This window comes from Myotis yumanensis, unplaced genomic scaffold, assembly GCF_028538775.1.
Source record: "Myotis yumanensis isolate MYYU_CA2020_CCGP unplaced genomic scaffold, mMyoYum1.0.hap1 SCAF_19, whole genome shotgun sequence".
Taxonomy (NCBI): domain Eukaryota; kingdom Metazoa; phylum Chordata; class Mammalia; order Chiroptera; family Vespertilionidae; genus Myotis; species Myotis yumanensis.
In genome coordinates this window covers 17,180,206-17,201,638 of record NW_027223770.1, presented here as the reverse complement: position 1 = coordinate 17,201,638, position 21,433 = coordinate 17,180,206, and the positions used below count along the sequence as shown (strand labels likewise).

At 46.5% G+C, this 21,433-nt stretch overlaps 1 protein-coding gene across 2 annotated transcripts in view; it reads right to left on the bottom strand.

The window, feature by feature from the left end:
• Positions 1–2,755: 2,755 nt before the first annotated feature.
• Positions 2,756–21,433, bottom strand: part of FLI1 (Fli-1 proto-oncogene, ETS transcription factor) — a 124,168-nt gene continuing 105,490 nt past the window's right edge. For both annotated transcript variants that reach the window (XM_070399159.1, XM_070399160.1), the window contains exons 6-9: positions 10,183–10,248; positions 8,206–8,265; positions 6,253–6,300; positions 2,756–4,763 (exon numbers count right to left, since the gene is read on the bottom strand). In XM_070399159.1, the coding sequence (XP_070255260.1) occupies positions 4,234–4,763; positions 6,253–6,300; positions 8,206–8,265; positions 10,183–10,248 (704 nt within the window). In that variant the 3' untranslated portion in view covers positions 2,756–4,233. The remainder of the gene's footprint in view (positions 4,764–6,252; positions 6,301–8,205; positions 8,266–10,182; positions 10,249–21,433) is intronic.

Below are 21,433 nucleotides of genomic sequence, written 5' to 3'. Positions count from 1 at the left end.
CTTCTCCAAACTTGGCCTGGCAGCACCTTGGCTTAGGCTCTGGCCAGGTAGCTCAGTTGGTTAGAACATCCTCCCCACATGCCAGGGTTTGCAGGTTCAAGCCCCAGTTAGGGCACATACAAGAATCAACCAATGAATGAACAACAAATACGTTGGAAAAACAAATCCATGTTTCTCTCTCTCTCTCTCTCTCTCTCTCTCTCTCTCTCATCAATAAATAAAATTTTAAGAGAAACAGATATTCCTTTCTGCCCTGGTGTTTTCAAGCCTCTTGATCTCATTTGGTCTAAACACGTCACATCCCATCGGATGGCCCACACTTGCCTCATGACCCATGGACTACATAAACACTGTACCGATTCATTGTTCAAATGCATGGAGATATTCTTGGTTAAGCAAAACGACGATTCGTTTAGGTGTTATTACATTTCTGGTGGTCGCTAAACATGTTGCAAAGCAGCAGATATTGAAAATATAGCGTCCTTTGTGTGGGAGTCAACAATGTTTTTTTGACACTAAAAAAATATGACCTCCTGCTCCAAAGGGCTGTCAACTGTGGGGGAGACTGGTTTCCAGAACTGCCCACAGCTGTACCACGCTTCTCTCTCCTTGGCTCGCACTGTTTGTTAGAACAAATAAACGTCATGGCGTCGGTGCAGAACGCTGGAGTGGGGGAAACACTGAGCCAGAAGCTGGAGGACAAGATCCTTCTTGTCCACTGTGACCAGCCAGCTGGATGCCTCCAGCAAGCCAGTCAATCTTAAACCTGGGCATTGCCACTCCTTCCTCCGCACAAATACCTTTAAGGAGAAAATGGTGTGCTGATCCTGTTAGTGAGTGGAATAGCTTCTTTTTTTTTTCTAATATATTTTTATTGATTTCAGAGAGGAAGGGAGAGGGAGAGAGAGAGACAGAAACATCAATAATGGGAGAGAGAATCATTGATTGGCTGCCTCCTGCACGCCGCCCCCCCCCCCCCCCCCATTGGCGATTGAGCCCACAACCCCGGGCATGTGCCCTGACTGGGAATCAAACTGTGACCTCCAGGTTCATAGGTCGACGCTCAAACCCTGAGCCACACCGGCCTAACACATTTTTGAATGGCAGGGTGCAAGTGAAAAAAATTGGAGACCAAGGTTCTGGAGCACATCTCGTTCTGCCTGGGTAGACCTGTTGTCTAGAAGTTACTCAGTGTGACCAAGGGAAGATCATAGGGTTACCAATGCTGTGGGTTTAATCCCTCACATCAAGGATTTCCAAACCTCACCCCCCCACCCCCTTATAAAATAGATAAATTGAAAACAAGCTACCTAACAGTGAAGCACTTTGAAGAAAGTTTTTGCCTTGGGAAGAAAAAGGATCTTACAAATCTGCATGGGCCCTATAAAATCCTGGCATGGGACCAGAGGAAGCCGGGCCATCTTTTTTTTTTTTTAAATCTTTATTGTTAAAAGTATTACAATATGTCCCCCTTTTTCACGCATATGTAGAATCTAATGAACAAAACAAACTGTTGAACAAAATAGATCCAGAGACATAGAAGCACGGAACAGGCTAGAAGCTGGGCCATTTGATTCTCTGTTGGAGTATCGGAGGTTGGCCACTTGGGTTTGAGGAGCTTGGTGGATGCAATGGAATGAAGTCTAATGGACAGGGTTCATCCTGAGCCAAACTGTTTGCTTTGTTCCAGTTCTTGGCCACAGACTGTCTATGGCCTTGACTGTCATCCTATAGACCTCTTTCAGGCTGGAAGAAGATTGAAATAACATTAAAAAGAAATCTCTGCAAACATCATCAGCCATGTGAAGGTTAATTTTAAGAATTAAGTTGACCTGGCCACAAGGTGCCTGGATGACACATTATTTCTGGGTATGCACGTGTGGGTGTTTCTGGATGAGTCGGCATTTGAATTGGCGGGTTTAGTGAGGTAGATTGCCTTCCCCAATGTATCAGCCAATCTATTGGACAGAAAAGAACAAACAGACAGAAGAAGGAGGAATTCACCAGATGCTTCCTGCCTGTTTGAGCTGGGATGCTTCTCTTTTGCTGCCCTTGGACTGGGATTTACACCTTTAGCTCTCCTGGTTCTCAGGCCTTGAGGTTGGGACTGGGACTACAGGTACTCCTGGCTTTCCCACATCTCCACCTGACAGAGAGCAGCCCAGGGGACTTCTCAGCCTCCAAAATCACATGGGGTCAATTCCTCACAATCAGTCAATCTCTCTATCTATCTATCTATCTATATATCTCTATATAGATATCTATATCTATCTATATTTATAACTATATCATCTCCTACTGGTTCTGTTTCTCTGGAGAACCCTGACTAATACAAACAACAATCAAAACCATATGCCCTAGCCAGTTTGGCTCAGTGGATAGAGTGTCGGCCTGCGGCCCAAAGGGTCCTGGGCTCTATTCCGGTCAAAAGCACATACCTTGGTTGCAGACTCCTCCACGGCCTGGGTCCTGGTCAACATCCCTGCAGCAGGCAACCAATCGATGTGTTTCTCTCACATCGATGTTTCTCTCTGTCTTTCCCTCTCTTTAACAATCAATGGAAAAATATCCTTAGGTGAGGATTCACAACAATAACAACAAAAGAACAAAACACATTGATTTTGTACTTTCTACTGTAATGCAGTTTGTACATATGAAAAATTCTTCATGGTGCAAGAGGCAAATAGAAAACTTCCCCTGGGAAAACCCTTTGGCCTATGGGAGGGGGTCAATAAGAAAAAGACATCCTCAGGTCTGACAGAAGAAGGCACAATTTATTTAGTCGAATTATTTTACAACATAGTCTTCATGGACAGTTGTCAGCTTAACAGTTCATATAGTTTAAAAAAGTCAACGATTACCTGCAAAATTATATATATTTTAATATCTAAAAAATATATTGTATATATAGGGCAGAAAAATCCCTTGTGCCCACAAGGGAATGTTTGCTTGTTCCTTTCAAAGTTGAGGTGACTGCAGGGTAGATGGTTATGTACAAACATTTCAAAGCATCAAGATTTCAACGGCCATTCTTGGGTAACGTGTGCACACCTGTTAAATAACTACCACCAGTGCTTCTCTTTTAATAAGTCAGTGACTTAAAAGTCTGCTTCCTTTTCAGCAATAGTCACATTATGCTTTTTTCTAAAAAACAACAACAAACCAGCTATAAAAACGTACAAACAGGCCAAATGTACAGATTGACAAAAGATGTACAAATTACATTTAAAAAAATAACACAGACTGATTTGATAGTAAAATTGCATTTGTGACCGAGGTCAACTCGTTTACTTATTCTTTTTAATTTTTTTAATTATTTATTTTTAATACTGTGAGATATAGGAAAATAACTCTGCATAATTTATACAGTAAGTTGCCATCTGATTGGGTGACCCTGGACTGACGGTCTGACAAGCGCACAGCGCCTGCGGATCTGTTTGTGTTTAGAAATCCCTAAGACTTTTCAAAGTTCGGGGACTCACTGTCACTATCTAAAAAAAAAAAAAAATAGTCATTTAGCTTTCTGTCTTTCAGGAATGTCTGCGCTTGCATGAACATTTCTTAGTTAATATCTTGACTATTTCTAGAGAAAATGGTCAGCCTAGTACATATTGCCCATTGAGAGGAATTCTCCAATGCCCATGGCTTCTTAAATACACACATATCTTCTTCCTTTTAAGTTCCAGTTGGGTGAAAACTTCACTGGCCTTACAACCAATGTTCCAGTTGCTATTCACTGAGTTCGGTCTCCCTAAAACAAGGTTATAAGCTTCCTGCCTCTATTTTCACTAAGTCTCATACCAGAGCCTAACTGGTTAAGTCCAGGAATCCTTAGCATAGTGAACCCTACAAGGTCCATGATAAGACCCGTGCGTGGATAAGAAACTGCTTTGGTCATACAAATAATAAAGACAATTTACAGTTTCTTTCATAGAACCATGATACAACCATTCCAGTAATCTAAATATTCCATTCAGAAGATGATAGGAGATTGAGAATACACATTAGCCTACTGGCCCATGGAATTACACATCTCTTTGTTCAAGGTAGAGGAAGCAACATTAAAAAAAAAGGATTTTTTTTAAAAGAACAAATGCAAAGGTTCTATCCAACAAGAAAGAACATCCAGTTTTGTTTTCTCTTCAAGGCCACGTATGTCCTTTAGAGTCCAAAGTATTCCAGGGAGTGAGAGGGATGGGCTTCAGCTAGAAGACCACACCGATGATTAAGCTTCTAGTAGTAGCTGCCTAAGTGTGAGGGCACGTGGGTGTTAGGATGGCGGGGAACATTGGGGTTGGGGTAGATTCCGCCCGTGGGGGAGGTCCAGTATTGTGAGGCCGCTCCAAAGAAGCTGGAGGAAGTGACGGGCATGGAGGACGGGTGGGGCGGGACAAAGTTCACCTTCTGTTGATGGGTGTGGTAGGAGGGCATGTAGGAGATATCAGAAGGGTACTTGTACATGGATGACTCAGTTGGATGTGGCTGCAGTGCCTGGGCAATGCCATGGAAGTCAAATTTGTAGGCATACCTTTTGCCATGCACCTTGGTCATAATGTTTTTGTCATAGTAGTATCGGAGAGCCCGGCTCAGCTTGTCATAATTCATGTTGGGCTTGCTTTTCCGCTCCCCCCAGCGCCTGGCCACCTCGTCGGGGTCCGTCATTTTGAACTCGCCGTTGGTCCCCTCCCAGGTGATGCAGCTGGCGTTGGCACTGTCGGAGAGTAGCTCCAGGAGGAATTGCCACAGCTGGATCTGCCCGCTTCCTGCAGGTGGTGAGAGGAACGGGGAAAACAGGACATTTCAGAATCCAATCCCCTAAATGCAAGGACTCCCTCACCCTTTGTAAAACAAAACAAAACAAAACAAAACAAAACAAAACAAAACAAAACAAAACAAGTCTGTATTTTCGTTTACATTCAGAATTGACTTGGCAGCCCCTTCTTTTCATTGTTGATTTGCTTTATCATTTGCTGCTGAGATGGGCATATAAGGATAGTTAGATCTTAAAACAGTTCACCCCAAGGCCTGGTGAAATGCACTGTGGGTAATGAGGTGCCGGATGGCCCAGAGCTAGCTGTGTGATTTGGGGCAAACCACAGCCACTCCTTTGGGCAAGAGTTTGGAATTTCTTCTTCTGTAGAGGCCTGAATCGCTGGCCAGCTCTCCTATTTAGTGATGGAGTGGTTCTCCTGTCAGCGGAAGAGTCTGGGCCAGGAGGCTGCTGTCAGTCACAGGGAGAAGGTGTGGCACAGGCTTCAAGCTGACAGGATGCTCCTTAGCAGGGCACTAGTGCCCCAGCTCTCAGGCTAAGTTCTACGGAGAAGAACCTGGGCTGAGAGGAAAGCAACAGGAGAAGGAGCTGCCTGGCTTCTTTTTCCCTGGGCAGAAAGGGCAGGCACCGAACAGTGGGCCTGGAGACACCGCAGGGTCAGTGCACACAGCTGGGAGGGTGCGGGCCTCACTCCTGCACTAGGGCCAGCCTATCAGCTCACATGCTCGGCGGTCTTGATTTAGAACTCACATTAGAGTTATTCTTTTTATAATAAATCCTTAAAATACATTGTCAAAATTACTTCATCTACAACTTCTTAGGGACACACCTCTTCTGTAAGGCAAGAGAGCTTGCAATGCTTTCTAAAATCAAGAATAAAACACCTTTGGGAGAGCCCGTGTAGTTCAGTGGTTGCACCAGGAGGTCACGGTTCTATTCCCAGTCAGGGCACATGCCCAGGCTGTGGGCTCGATCCCCAGTAGGGGGTGTGCAGGAAGCAGCTGATGAATGATTCTTTCTCATCATTGATGTTTCTATCTCTCTCTCCCTCTCCCTTCCTTTCTGAAATCAATAAAAGTATATTTTTTAAAAAAGAATAAAACACCTTTGGAATATTTATTCACTTGTGCCTCGCAGGAGGCAGGTAACTGATAGCCCAGTGGCTTTGTGTCCTCCCACCCTGTCTTTCCCTCCTGGAATCTCTCCCTGTGCCACTTATAATTAAGCTAAGGCTCGTTGCAGGTGTGCAGTGCTAACACACTTGCTTTCTAGAAACGTCCTAGGCTAATGGACACTATTGCCACCAAAGAACCCACCCTGACCTCACTGGTACACTAGAGAAACCGGTGCTGAACGTTTCAAGGAAAGAAGTACATGTTACTCCCCATTCAGGTGTCTGAACTTCAGACAGAGGTCTCTGTGATCTCACATAGCTATGGAACATTCTAGAAAGAAAATCCTGCAGGTCAAAGTCAACTCACCAGGGTTGGCTAGGCGACTGCTGGTTGGGCCCAGGATCTGATATGGATCTAAGGAAACAAAAAAAGAGATTTGCTTCACTGTTATGAAAAATATAAGAATAACAGCATCAACAATAAGAATACCTCAAGGGTTTGTACTTTTATTTCACTATCACAGGAAAGTCTGATTTCAGAAAACGTGACTGTTTTTTTTTGTTTTTTTTTTGCAGACCCCAAAGATCTTGATCACAGGATTCATCCCAGTATTTATAGAAACAACATGGAAAAGTAACAGCATTATATATATATTTTTTCATATTTGGTTTCTAAAGTTTGTAGCTAATGCTGTTACTATCTAAAACAGAGTAATGAAACTATGTGGAAAGGTGCTGGCTATATATTTCATCAAAACGAATAAGGTGACCATGGTTTATTAAATGGGCTTGAAGATCTAATGGTTAATGGTCTTTAATAGCTCTACCTATTACTAACAACTTTACACACCTCTGCTTTTCTGAGGAGGCATAAAATATACGCCCCCAAAATCAAGCAGCCGGTTTCTAGCCCCAGCTATGTTATAAACTAAGGCCTTTGGACCATCTACGGGTATTAGTTTTCTCATCCGCAAAATGAGTGGGTTGGGCTACTGGATCCCTCAGTTCCCTTCCAGTACAGCATTCTGTGATTTTAAGCTCAGAAATGTCAACACTAACCAGAATTTGTATTTGAAGTATAAAGTGACTGTCCTTGTCTCTCAGTTTACTTAACATGTATGTGATTAGCTATAAAAAAAAATCTTTGCAATATCGGTTTTACGTGAGGTTTGTCTCCCTTTTCAGGGGAAATCATGGTAGAGAGCTTGATTACAACTTGACCACGTTGGTAAATATTCGGTGCAATTTTGCTATTTTTATGGTTATAATTGCAATTTTAAAAAATCAACATGATTTTTGGGTTTCTGCTTAGGCCCACAAATTAACTTTGAAGAGTCCTTACGGCCATTTAGCCTACCCTTTTCTATCCACACAGTATGACAACAAGCATTTTTTGGGCAGGTCACATCTGATTTTTGTTGTTGTTAGGGATACATTGAATCTTTTATGTCAAATCCCCTGTCTGTCTTGTGTTTCTAAACTTTCCTGATGAATCTTTAAGTCAACTTTCTATTGCTTTGTCTTCACTGGAGATGGAAAACAGTGTTTGCCCATCTCAAAGCAAATGGCTTATTCAAACCTTAATCTCGGCTGTGTCACAGGAAGAAGGCACGGCTGGCCTTGGGGGTGGGCGCAAGAGCCGACTTCAGTTATATGAGGGATCTTCATATAGAATGGGAGGAGGATTTCTCCAGAGGGTAAACTAGGAAACTTGAATGAAAGTTAGAAGGAGGGGACTCTGGCTCAAATAGTGGAATTGAGCCCAGCTAGGTGGTGAGCTCCCTGTTGCTAGAAGTATTCAAGTAGAGGTGGGGCAATCCTAAGACTGAGATGTTACAGAAGGATTTATAGGCCTGGATGTCTCTAAGTTCCTTTCTAATGCTAAAAGTCTCCAATTCCATGGTTTTAAAAGTTCCTCTGCCTAAATTGTTAAGAAGATCCATCACAGGAAGGAGGTGTTTTTGAAAGCAAGGTTGGTGAAACATGAACGGTTTGGAGAGTACTTGGAACAGGGTAGCTCTCGTCAATGAGCTCTGTGGCTTTTAGCAAATCACTGCTCCTCTGGGCCTCAGTTTCTTTATTTTACAAAATGAGGCATTGGAAGACTTCCTCTTTAATATGCCTTTCACCTCTGACATTCAACAACCTGATTCCAGTGCCGGGTATTGACTCTCAGATCTGTTACGGAGTCAAACAGAGACCCTACGTGGAAAAATGATGACACACACAGCACACTGTTTAAATCCTCCTCAGGTGGCCACTTGGAATCAATGGCTGCGTGAGAAGCAGGGGAGGAGGGTTACACATCGTGGACAGGTACCTGGTTGGGGCCGCTGTTCAGTATTCTTACTCATAGTTTGTGCTCCTGCCAGGGGAGGACCTACAGCAAGAGAAGAGGAAATCCGGTCAGTGGGGCCACGCCCCCGAAGGGGAGAGAAACATCTTGTCAAAGGCCTTCCAGAGGAGGAGAAAGCTGCTTACTCACTCATTCCCTTATTCATTCATTCACTCATTCACTCACTCACTCTCTACTCACTCTTCACTAACTTGCTTTATCTTATAGCTAATTATAGACTCTACTGTGCGCTGGCCCATTCTTGATGCTAGAGGTTCAGCCATGAAGCAACAGGTCCCGGTAGAATTTACAGGTTAACGGTGCAGACAGTGGTAAACAACAATAAACACCTGCGATAGCTCGGCTAATGGTACTGGGGCTGTGGGTTTCATTGTAAAAACAGAAAATGTAGAGAGGTCCTTAAAGAGAAGGCGATGTTTGAGCGAAGATCACCTGCTTCCTGTGTTTACCGTTTCCTGAGCTTCCTCCAAGGCATCTCCCATGACCCTCCCCATTCCTTCCCCAGTCCTGTTATACCCATTTTAGATCTGCGCTGTTTGCACGGTCTGAGGCTCAGTCTGACTGGTATCTTCACCACTCCTCGCTCTTCCCACTGACCCATCTCATGCTATTTAGCCGGTTTAATCTCCCTAAACCATTGCACCCTCTGTCTAAAAACCTCAGTGACTCCTCACTGACTACAGCATTAGGTCTGTCTTCCAGGTGTCCTTCATGCCCCCTTCCTTACCTTCCCAGACTTCTTTCCCTTCACACATCCCAAGCTCCAGGAACCAGAGTCCTCCCCGACTATCAGACACATCAGCCTTGATGTCTTTCCCTGGCCCCCGCTTCTGGGAGGGTCTGTCTTCCCCATCACTGCTGGTCCAAATCCTGCTTCTCTCTCTAGAGCAGTGATGGCGAACCTTTTGAGCTCGGCGTGTCAGCATTTTGAAAAACCCTAACTTAACTCTGGTGCCGTGTCACATATAGAAATTTTTTGATATCTGCAACCGTAGTAAAACAAAGACTTATATTTTTGATATTTATTTTATATATTTAAATGCCATTTAACAAAGAAAAATCAAACAAAAAAATCAACCAAGAAAAATCAACCACGCGTGTCATAGGTTCGCCATCACTGCTCTAGAGCCAGCTCAGATGGTGCCACGTCCACTGATAAAGAGTGATGTGTGGAGAGTGAAGAGTGAAGACCCCCTCCCCGGCTGTTCTGAGCTCGACTCATCTTTTCGAAGCCCAATGTGCCAGGTGCTGGACACAGAGTAAACAAATAATCACACATATCATTGAAAGGGATCTTGGTTATTGCTTGGTTATTGGGGCATACGTTTGTAACCCCAAGTTCTTTCTTGAAATAATTCCCTTCAGCATCCATTCATGTGCTTGATATTTTACTCCCTACAGGTAGCAAGAGGGACACATTCTGGTTCAGGAGTCTGAGTCCTTCTCTTCTCCCTCCCCCCACTTCATGGGAGGTTTTGGGTCAGACTTCAACTCCAACTGATGTCTCAGACCCCTCCCATCTCCTCACCAGGTTAGCCTTCATCTCAGCCCCTCATGAAACGGGGACAGTGACCTTGACGTGACTGAGCTTCGACAGTTTGAGCAGCAAAGTCATAGAGGGTCATTATCATCACTTAAAGGACAGAATCCAAATCCAGTGACTATGTGTTCACATAGATCCTTGTCCTGAGAAGCCTTCTGCCTTCAACAGTTCTCAAACCAAAGGCAATAAAACCACACTCAAGGCTCTGAACGAAAACCCCAACCCTCTTTAAGGAACAGGTATCACTGACGCCCTAAATTGGCAATTAATTTTTGATGTCCACTCAACAAACAGGAAGACAAATGCTCGCTCCTCTCCTTTTTTTATCTCATGACCCCGCTCTCCACCCCATCCTTGGAAAATGTTTTCCTCCCAAAGACAGGGTGGCATGTACTCACTTTTGTTGAGGCCAGAATTCATGTTATTGCTCCACCCTCCTCTCCTGACGGAGTCGTAAGAAGGATCTAATGAAAAATAACAAATAATCGTACATCAGCATCTCCTGCTTTGCAGAAAGATTGAGTGAAGATGCTCTTTTAGCAATCAGGAGAAATTACATTTAATTCAGCAATCACTTTTCAGACACCACTAAATTCCAGCAGTGTGCTCTCGCCCTGGGGGAAAGGTGGGGTGAGTGGAAGGAGCATGAACATTCTGATTGGGAGCCAAAGTAACAGAAGAACCCTGAATTTGAAGTCAGCAGATTGGTTCAAGTTCTGTCCGCAACATTACTTGTCCTGAGGCCTTGGATGAATCACAATATATTCCTGCATTCAACCTTCTTTAATATAAAACTTAAAATTTACCTGACTTATCTACCTTGTAGGGTAGGGCTAATGTTATGAACTGAATGTGTGTGTTCTCCCCCAAATTCATAGGTTAATCCCCAATCCCCGATGTGATGGTATCAGGAGGTGGGGTTGTTGGGAGGTGAATCAGTTCATGAGGGTGGAGCCCTGAGGAAAAGGATTAGTGGCCTGATAAGAAGAGGTTATAGAGCTAGCTTGCCCACTTCCTGCTGCTTGAGGATGCACTAGGAAGTCGACAATCTACAACCCAGAAGAGGCCCTGGCCAGAAGTGGATCACATTGGCGCTCTGATCTCAGATTCCCAGCCCCCAGCCACGTGGGAAAGAAATTTCTGTTGTTTATACATCACTCACTCTATGGTACTTTGTTAGAGCAGTCCCCACGGACTACGACAGGTGATGATCAAATGCTAAACATATGTGAGACGCCTTACAAAGCTTTCTGCAAATATAAATAGAAAGAAAACATGTCTATAGCGGCTCTGAAGAGATGGGCAGCGTCCAGATTCAAGACTCCAAGGGAAGAGTGTCTCAAAGCCCAGGCCCACAGCCTCTCAGGTGGCCGGCTCCAGCCCTTCCCCAGCACACCCACGCTGTGATGATGTCTCAGGTGTGAGCACACCCCAGGCTCACCTAGGCTCTCATGTTTGTCTTTTCTTTCTTTCTTTTTTTTTTGTTGTTGTTAATCCTTACCCGAGGATATTATTCCATTGAGTTTTGAGAGAGTGGAAGGGAGGGGGAGAGACAGAGAGAAACATTGAGGTGAGAGAACATTGATTGGTTGCCTCCTGCCTGTGCCCTGACCAGGGCACAGCCTGCAACTGAGGTACGTGCCCTTGACTGGAATCAAACCTGGGACCCTTCAGTTCGCAGGCCAATGCTCTATCCACTGAGCCAAACCTGCCAGGGCTCTCATGTTCTTCTCCTGAGAGTGGAGAGGGCTAGGCCTGATGACCATAGAGGAAGAAAAAAGGCCAGAGGTGTGGCTGGAATAGGGGATGGAGCGATGCCTCGCCTGGAAATGACTAGGGCCTTGCTTCCAAATCGCCATGGGAACTACTCCATTGAACCCGAACATCTGTGATCCCACCCTCTCCCACACGCCTCCAGAGCTGTGCTCAGAAGCGGCTCCACTAACTTGCTGGAAACATCCCTTTTCCTTCCTCCTGGTGCGAGTCCCGTGGCGACACGGAGCAGGCATGGCAGAAGAGCTTGAGGACACAGAATGATGACTTTCAAAGTCTTTCCATGAACAACAAAGAAACCATGAAAACCATCCGAACAAATGGAGTGCAAACCTCATCAAACAACAGCCTGACAGAGTGAAACACAAACCATCCCCTCCGCCCCTTCTGAGCCTCTAACGAATTAGAATAAGAACTGCGAAGACAGGATGGGCGCATCTGATCATCTGTTCTAGTTGTTTCTGGCGAAGAAGAGCCGAAAGACAGGGAGAATGTTCTTGTGGAAAAATCCACGTGCGAGTGCACATTCCTCCCGGTTCTGGAAAAGCCAGTGCAGTTTTGAAATTACAGTATTTAGCAACTGGCATGAAAAGCAAAACAGAAAGTGAGGGGGTGGGGGTGGGGAGAGAGAGCAGGGAAGGGGACAAAAGGGAGACAAAACTCAACTCATTTACGTGGTCTGCTTTTATTTTCACTTGACTTTTTTTTCACAATTCCTCCTGCAAGCAGATGCCTCTGCTTGCTTAAAAACAAAATAGAACAAAAGCAAACGAAAAACCTAACTTGTTTACAGGCTTGGAATGCGGTTGACGGGCCTCGTGGGCATTTTTTGGGCTGTCCTGCGGGGGTCTGCCGAGTGTGTGCAAAGCTGGTATAAGCCAAAGGAAAGGTGGGGTTCAAAGATTTTTCTGTGGTGGGGGATGCTGGGTAGGCCTCCAGTGATTTACTTTGGAGTGACTTCTGCCATGTACTGAGTGGTTGGCCACAGAGTGGATATTAAGTAATATGAAACATGTTCTCTGTCCTTGCATTTGACTATGAGAAGATAACTATGATGGTGAGGAATGATGGGTAATGGACCACAGGAGTGGTGGGGACGTTGAGGCTACTGGAGGCTAAGGAGGGAAAGGAGAGTGTCATTGGCGTCATCTGAACTGAGCGAGACCTCCTTGGAGAGAAGAGAGTGAGCAATGCAGACAGACGTAGGGCAGAATCGGGTGATGGGGTGTACAAGTGATGTCTGGGACAACCATAGAGGCAGCTGCAGGACTGGAGTAGAGGAACGGGTAGGAAGAGAGGGCTAGAAGAGGGGGCCGAGGGCGTGTTCAAGGCCATGTTCAAGGCAGTAGGCAAGTTTGATGACCTTGGGGTGCAGGCAGTGGAAGCCCAGAGATGTTGTGGGCAGGCGGCAATGCCATGAAAACAGGGGGTGGTGGAGGACGAAGCTTGTGGTGGTGTGTAGGATGGGAGAGCGCCTGGGGGAAGGAGGTGAATTGAGTAGGAACAGAACAGAAAGTGGAATAGAAAGTGACAGATTCATGCAAAAAGAAAAAAACAAATCATTAAGTTCCAGGAATCGGTGTGTGTTATCTGAAGTCCTGACTTGCCTCCTGACTTACTGCACTGATAAGATCTGTCTCAAAGTTTTCTAATCGGTTTTTCTGCTCATTCATTCATTTACTGAAGGTATCCTCTATGGCAGCCATGTTATATTCGGAACCATTTTTTTCAAGCCCCAATGATGGCTATGGCTATCATTGCCATTGACTCCTTTTTTAAAAAATTTATCTTTATTGTTGAAAGTATTACCCATGTCCCCCTTTTCCCTGCCAGTGACCGCCTCCAACCATTCCCCACCCCCAGGCCTTCACCTCACTATTGTCTGTGACCATGGGCTATGCACATATGCACATACGTTCTTTGGTTACTCCCTTTTCACCCTCTTACCAAATTTTCCTCCTATTTATTTTTATTCTAACTCCAGGGACACAGCAGACATGCGACAGCTACAGAATGGGTGGACGAATTCCCCATAACGGACAGCGGGAGGTGATGGCTGGGCTCTTCTGTAACTCTAAGTACCCGGTCAAGGTTGAAGTTGGTGCCTTATCAGGAAGTGTCTGGCAGCCCATCTTGGCTGCGGTGCCTCAGGGCCTTGGGGCTGCAGAGCTGTAGGTCATGATTCTCCCACAGGCCCACCTGGGACTGGGGGTGGTGGTGGGACGGGGGATGGTGTCTCTAGCTAAGGGTCTGGGAGTCGTCTGTGCATCTGAGCAACCAACACCACAAGTCTCCCTCCCATTGCTTTTTCGCCCCCAACTATTTGATGGAAAGTCCTGCTCCTGGCGCCTGAATCTACAAAGGACCCCCAGCTTCTTCACTGAGGAGTTTAACCAATGTCCTGTGGCACAGGGCTTTGTGGGGACATCCACCACATGTTAGATGGAAATGAAAGCCAGTATTTCTGGAGGAAGTCCTAGTGCAGAGACAGAGCATGAGGACGGAGGAGGCCAATGCCAAGAGCCAAGGGCTGGCATTCTGCCTGGGAGGTCTAAGGACCCAGGCTGCCTTGCAGATTGAATGAGATATCCAAGCAAACACCTGGCACGGGGCCTAGCACCAAGTCAGACGTGGAAAATGTCAGCAATTAATGTTATTATTTGCATCATTACTATAAACTTAAAGGACGTTCAGACCCACAAACATGTTCGCCAGCTCTACCAAAAACACATAACTTCCCCCTCCCCTCCCTCCCCCAACTCCCTTCCTATGCGCTGCTTCTTAGTTTTCCATTGATCACTGAACTTAATCAATAATTAATTCATGTTCGTTGTTTATTGTCTTGCATCTCCCACCTGAACACCTTTTTTCTGTTCTCTGACATTATCAAGCACCTAGAATAGTGCCCAGCCCAGCGAGTGCACAGTAGATATTTGTTGAATGAATAGATGGGCCATATTTTCTTTCTTGCTAAACATCCACATTTCCTCTTATGTTTACTATTTCACTGGATAAAGAGAATTCAAGGGGCCTAGCCTTCCTTCTCCCCACTGAGCCGTTTCCAGGGGACTCTGCTAACCCTGTGTGCCCTCTGAGAGTAATGGACAACAGGCCGTCTGCTACAGGCACCGGCTAAAATCTGTCCCCACAGGCAAGTCAGGGACTAGATGCCACTTATTGAAGTGGCCAGCTTTTTACTTTATACATTTTCAATGTCATTGTTGAAAGGAGAGTTTGTTTTCCTTCTACTAACTGTCGTGCAAGTGAACACTGAGCAGCGTGGTCACCTCTGGTCCCGGACGCACAAGCAGAACTATGTCTAGAACCAACATAAGAAGGCCTGGCCCAGGGCGCCAAGCCAGCGCCTGGCGTGCCTGCACAAACGCTACCTGTGGCTGTGTCAGGCCCCCCTGACCGCGGCTGGCTGCCATCGGGTGTGGAAGGTCCCCAGGTGGGTGTGCTGGTCCACGGAGCCACCTGAGTGAGCGCCTGCCCCCACCCTCGCATACAATGCCTGCTGTCTGCTTCCTGGGAACTGGCTTCTGGAAACAGAGCGTAGGGAGCAGCCAAGGGCACAGTGTGACCGACGGCAACCAGCAGATGGTTGACAGTCCGGGCTGGTGTGTGGTGGCGGCCTGCTCTGTCAGCACAAAAGCACACCCGCCTCTGACAAACCCACTTTTGACTTGGGTGAAGGCTGCTGCCACCTGGCTGCATAGATGACAAATATTGTGATGATTGCCCAGACGAGTCACCAAAAGGGCTTTGCCTAGCGTGTGTGGTTTCAGGCGGTCCTGAGGTCAATGTCGGCCACAGCAGGCGGAGACCAGAGCGCTGTTGTGGAGAATGTGGGCACCGCCAGGCACCGTGGGGAACTCCGCCTCCCGCACACAATGGCCGGAACAGTATCCCCATCATGTGACGCTCCACGTGGCTCCGTTGACACTAGATGGCCTCTGAGATTCCAGGGGAGCCTCCCGGGGAGAGAAACCTGAGCGTGGAGACTTGTTTCTGAAAACCCCAGCTGGAAGGGGAGGCCTTGTCTGGGCACGGCCATCTCATAGACAATCCAGTGTTAGCTCAGTTTCTGTGTGAAGCTTTCAAACGGGCCTCAGAAGTCTGGCCAAACGTCTCAGGAAAGACATTTTTCTGCCCTGCTGCCCACGGTTCACCGTCTGAAGGCCCCGTGTCCCGGCGACACGCGGCTCTCCACTTTGTCATGACCTCACCCGGAGGCCCTGGATGCAGGGGCGCCCGCACACAAGGGCCTCTCTCTTCACTCCTGACGACAGAAGGCCACCCTCTCAATTACTTGATGGAAAAAGATGAATGTTCCCTGAACCTTCTCGGCAAATTTCTGGTGGTGCCGAGAAGGCCGGCAGCGCCTTGCCCTGTTTATCCTTGGAGAGGAGGGCTCTGAATCAGACCTTTCAGCCCAGGAGGGGGCACGGCTGCTGCAGCTCAGAGCGGGGGCTCCTCTTGGTCAGATCCTGACCTCCCTTCTCGAGAGAGCCAGGATGACCATGGAGCAGGGCGCTAGGACAGAGGACGCTGACCCACAACCTTGACCTTCCCCAGAAAGAGCCAAGTCGGGCAGGCGGAAATGCCTTTCCCAGGCTCTCAGAGGAATGCACATGGGAGCACCACCATCCATGGTGTTGGTGGAGGACTGCGCTGGATGATCTGTCCAAACCCTTCTCTCTCTCTCTGAGGTCCTGGCTTCTAAGGGCCACGTCTGGCCACCAACCCAATTCAGGATGCTTGCCCCCGGGGTCTCCTCCATGATGCCTTTGAGAATGCACCCCAGCCTGTGAACGCCTGCTCTGCTTCTGGAACCTTCTCAACCCACAACTCGGGACCAGCTTCTTGTTAGCCACAGTCTCTGCTATAACCCCTGCGGGTGATCCCTTCAGATGCCTGACCTACGGGCTTGGCCTCCCCCTGCAGACACAGTGCACAGGCCACCAGTGCATAAGTGGTGAGCAACCCTGGGAGGTGCCCTCACCGAGGTGTCCTTTCTCTCTAGAGCAGTGGTTCTCAACCTTCTTGCCCTTTAAATACAGTTCCTCATGTTGTGACCCAACCATAAAATTATTTTCATTGCTACTTCATAACTGTAATGTTGCTACTGTTATGAATCGTAATGTAAATATCTGATATGCAGGATGGTCTTAGGTGATCCCTGTGAAAGGGTCCTTTGACTGCCAAAGGAGTTGAGAACCGCTGCTCTAGGGGGCTTTACCTCTGTGGTGGCGACATGGCTTTCTGAACCAGGCCGCCCTGGGTTCAGGTCCCAGCACTACCATTTGCTCTTGTTGGGTGACCTGGGGCAAAAGGTTCCTCACCCCTTTGGAAACCTCAGGTTCTGCTTCTCTAAAATGGAAGACTAACAACTACTTTCTAGGGTCGCCAGGAAGACGAAACAAGCACTTGCTACATGGCGATTTGAAAATAGACGCACTGTACAAGTAGGTCACAGGACCTCGCCTGCACCTCTCTGAGGTTTATCTTGGTGAAACGAGGTTACGAAGCTCAGCAAGGAAGGCCTGGGGAAGGATAGGAGGAGGAAGGACAGTCCCATTCCTGCGATCCCAACCACTGACTCCCAAACTGGAATAAAGGGTGGCTCTCTTTCAAAAGAAGAAATGGCCTGGCAGCTGTGGCTCAGTTGGTTGAGCATCGTCCTGTGCACCACGAGGTCTCTGGTTCGATTCCCGGTCAGGGCACATGCCTGGGTTGCGGGTTTGATCCCCAGTATGGGTCGGCAGCCAATCCATGTTTCTTCTTCATCTCATTGACTTTTCTCTCTCTCCCCTTCCTCTCTCTTTTAAATCAGTAAATACATACAGACACACACACACACGTATATGTATATATATATATATATTAAAGGAGGAAATGGATTATCCTGGGCCCCAGTTTGAAGAATATCACCCTGGAAGATAGTGAGGGGTAGGGGTATGTGCTGCCTGCTGGTGTACGAGGCTTAGGTTTTGACTGGCAGCCTCCTTGCACCCCTGTCAGCTCAGAGTCCCTGTGCAGCTGGCTCTGAAGCGGGGTCCTCACCTCATTTCAACCCGTCCTATAGGGGCAGCCCAGCCTCCGCCTCAGTGGCATCTTATTTTACAAAGAGCAACAGAGGATCTTGGCTTCCACTGAGACCCCAGGAGGAGGGAAATATCTAGGGAGGACTGTCTTCAAACTTGGAACTCAGGGAAAAAAAAACATCCTGGATCAGGTTTCCTTTGCTCAAGGACCTCGTCCTGGAATCCAAACAGCGCCTCGGCTCAGGACGGACCCGCTGCGTGGAGAAGAATGGAGGCACTGTTTCGGATATTATATGTGCAAAGGACAAAAAGACATATGAGCAAAATGCTTGGGGGGAAAAATGGATGGATTTGAAAGAGGAAAAGTTTGGAGAGTCAAGTGGCGCACCGGCCGGGCCCGGCCCCGCCGCAGTCACGCAGGCTGCCTACTGAGCCGGGCCTCCCTCTCACTTTGCTTCTCTTGTGGGCTCCGTGTCTAAGTGACACCGAAGTCTAAATGACCTCTTTATTTTGATAGAGCCTCAAAGTGGGGTTTCTGAGCCAGCCTAATGCAGAAAGGCGATTCATACTGACTAGGTTAGTTGGATGTTTGCCCGACCCCTCTTCCTCCTGCCCCCGGCCACCATCGGGCCATGTAGACACAACTAAATTGCCCACTTCTTCGGTCAGATCTGCCTCAGGCTTAAGAGGATTCCAGGTAGGAAAAAAGAAAACCTAACCATTCGCTTAGGAACTAGGGCTTGGGGTTCAAGGAGAGGTGGTCTGTCTGGGTTCAGCCCCCTTCACTCTGCTCAGGGCCTTGATCTGAACTTCTTATGCTGGCATTTCACACTGAGGTTGTTCTCACGCTCTCTGGCGGCGAGGGATGCAATCCTGTGCCTGCGCCACAAGTAACTTGTGCATCTTTTTCTTCCAAAATTCTACAGGTTAAGGGTCACCTGGAAGAGTCCCGTGTTTATTGCCCTGTCTGGTCTTCTAGTGCAGTGGTCGGCAAACTCATTAGTCAACAGAGCCAAATATCAACAGTACAACGATTGAAATTTCTTTTGAGAGCCAAATTTTTAAAACTTAAACTATATAGGTAGGAACATTGTTATTAACTTAATTAGGGGACTCCTAAGGCTTAGGAAGAGCCACACTCAAGGGCCAAAGAGCCGCATGTGGCTCGCGAGCCGCAGTTTGCCGACCACGGTTCTAGTGGAATTCTTTTTTAAAATATATATTTTATTGATTTCAGGGAGGAAGGGAGAGGGTTGCTGGCTCAGTCTCCAGTAGGGGGCATGCAGGAGGCAGCCAATCAATGATTCTCTCTCATCATTGATGTTTCTCTCTCTCTCCCTCTCCCTTTCTCTCTGAAATCAATCATATATATATATACATATATACATATATATATTTAAGTGGACAGGGAAGTCATTCTAAACATGCCATCTTCGTGACCTGGTGGTGAACATGACATGCTTCTGTCCCCGAATCCTGCATCCACACAGCAAGAGCCCAGGAGTTGAAGAAAAAGAGCCATCAATTCTGGAAGTTAGAACATGGTCTTACATAATAGAATCAGAGGCTTCTTTTCAGACTGGAAGGTACCTCAGACATTATCTAAACCAGACATGCAAATCAGCACTGGCCTGGAGGCCTGAAGCATGAGAGAAATCATATGTGGCCATATAAGAATTTTAATAGAAATTGAAAGTATGACTCATGGCATGAAAACTTCCTTTCTCTAAACTCCTCTAGGATATTGGGCAGGACTGATGATTCTTCTACAGACAGGCCAAAAACCGTTTAAGCTCAAAGATTTTTCCAAATGATACCAAGAACAATTTTCATCTCTTTGGAAGAGTCGTACCTAAATGGTATCAAGCATAAGGCTGTTTGTGGTTTTATTAAAGGCTCCAAAGATTTTCATGGGAAAGGATTCCATAACTTCTCTTTCATCCATTCCAAACAAGGAAACAGCTCGTTGCAATAGAGAGAATGCTGGATTGGGGTTCAGAACTCCTTGGTTTGCCTCACATCTCGGTCAGCTGTGTGAACTTAAGCAAGTGGCTAGTGCCTCCAAGTCTCAGTTAACCTTCTGTAAAAGGGAGATCCTCGGGGGAAAATACCTCCTCTAAAATTTAAGAGCCTGGAAAAGCAAATGGCCCTATTTAATCCTCACAGGGTTACGTTGAGAATAAATGAGCTCACACATGAGCAAATGCTTCAAGTACTCCAAAGTGTCCTATAGAATTATAGCTGCTATTCTCTTCCAGAGTTTAATTCATGGGAGATGAGAAGGTAATCTTTCTTGTGTCAACCAAAGCTCATTTCCTATGGTTCTTTCTTTAGGAAAGCAGAAGGATCGAGTAAATGTTAAACTAAATTGTCAAAGACTACGTTTTCCTTCCCCAATGAATCCATTACTGTCAGTAGTACTTACTGAATAGCTACAGGGCTGGAAAAAGGGCACAGGAAAAAAGTCACAATTAGAGACTAGAAATTACTGGTGTAGTAATTAGGTTCATGGATATCTTGTGTGTGTGGGAGGGTTCTGAGAAGTGATTGCAGTGTCTGGGAGTAAGGGAAATATATCTTGAAGAGGCTGGAACTTGAACTGGGCCCTGAAGCATGTGTTGGATTTTGATAAAGTAATAACCTCACTTAATGAACCGCTTTCATGCCTGACACAAGAACTTGAACTTCTTCACAGAGGCATGTTAAACTTTTTATTGACCTTCAGCTTACAGGTCTCTGAGACTCGAGAGCAGTGGTTCTCAACCTTCTGGCCCTTTAAATACAGTTCCTCATGTGGTGACCCAACCATAAAATTATTTTCGTGGCTACTTCATCACTGTCATGTTGCCACTGTTATGAATCGTCATGTAAATATCTGATCTGCAGGATGGTCTTAGGCGGCCCCTGTGAAAGGGTCGTTCGACCGCCACAGGGGTCGTGACCCACAGGTTGAGAACCGCTGCTTGAGAGGAAAAGCTGATATATGTCCTGGTTAGTGTTTCTAGCCATAGTATTTCTTCCTCGAAGACTATCTTCTCCCCAAAGAAATAAGTTCTTTTTTATGTCAGCTAGGGGTTTCTCTAAAGAGAGGAAGTTGTGCTCTAGCTGGTTTGGCTAAGTGGATTGAGCATTGGCCTGTGGACTGAAGAGTCCCAGGTTTGATTTCAGTCTAGATTGTGGGCTCGATCCCTAGTAGGGGGTGTGCAGGAGGCAGCTAATCAATGATTCTCTCTTATCATTGATGTTTCTAGCTCTCTCTCCCTCTCACTTCCTTTCTGAAATCAATAAAAATATATTTTTAAAAAAGAGAGGAAATTGTTACATCTATAAAAAGAACTTGGGGAAAGGTTTTATATCAAAAATAGAGGCCTGATACACGAAATTCCTGCAAGAGTAGGCCTTCCTTCTCCTGGCTGCTGGAACCCGAGACCCGAGATTCCCTCGCAGCCCCGGAAGGTTGTCCGGTCTAATTAGCATATTACGCTTTTATTATTATAGATAGCTGATGATGCTACCAGAACATGCCCCAAACTTCCACACCGCTGTCTGGCAGGAGAGAAGCTCCCTTCTCTTTCTCTGGGAGAGAGATAGACAGGTGGATGGATAGAATTTGCTTTATGAGCATGAGACTAAGCAATCTTTAAATACTCTCCAGCTACTGCTGCCCTCAAAGAACCTCCCTGTAGAATTTCTAAATCAGTGCTCGTAGCAGAACACATGCCTTTGGAATACTCTGTGTTGAGGTGGGCCATCGGGAGCACTTGTAGACCTAGCCTTTGATTTCCAAAGTACTTTGGGGCCCCGCTCCTCAAAAAAGCCAACGGGGGTC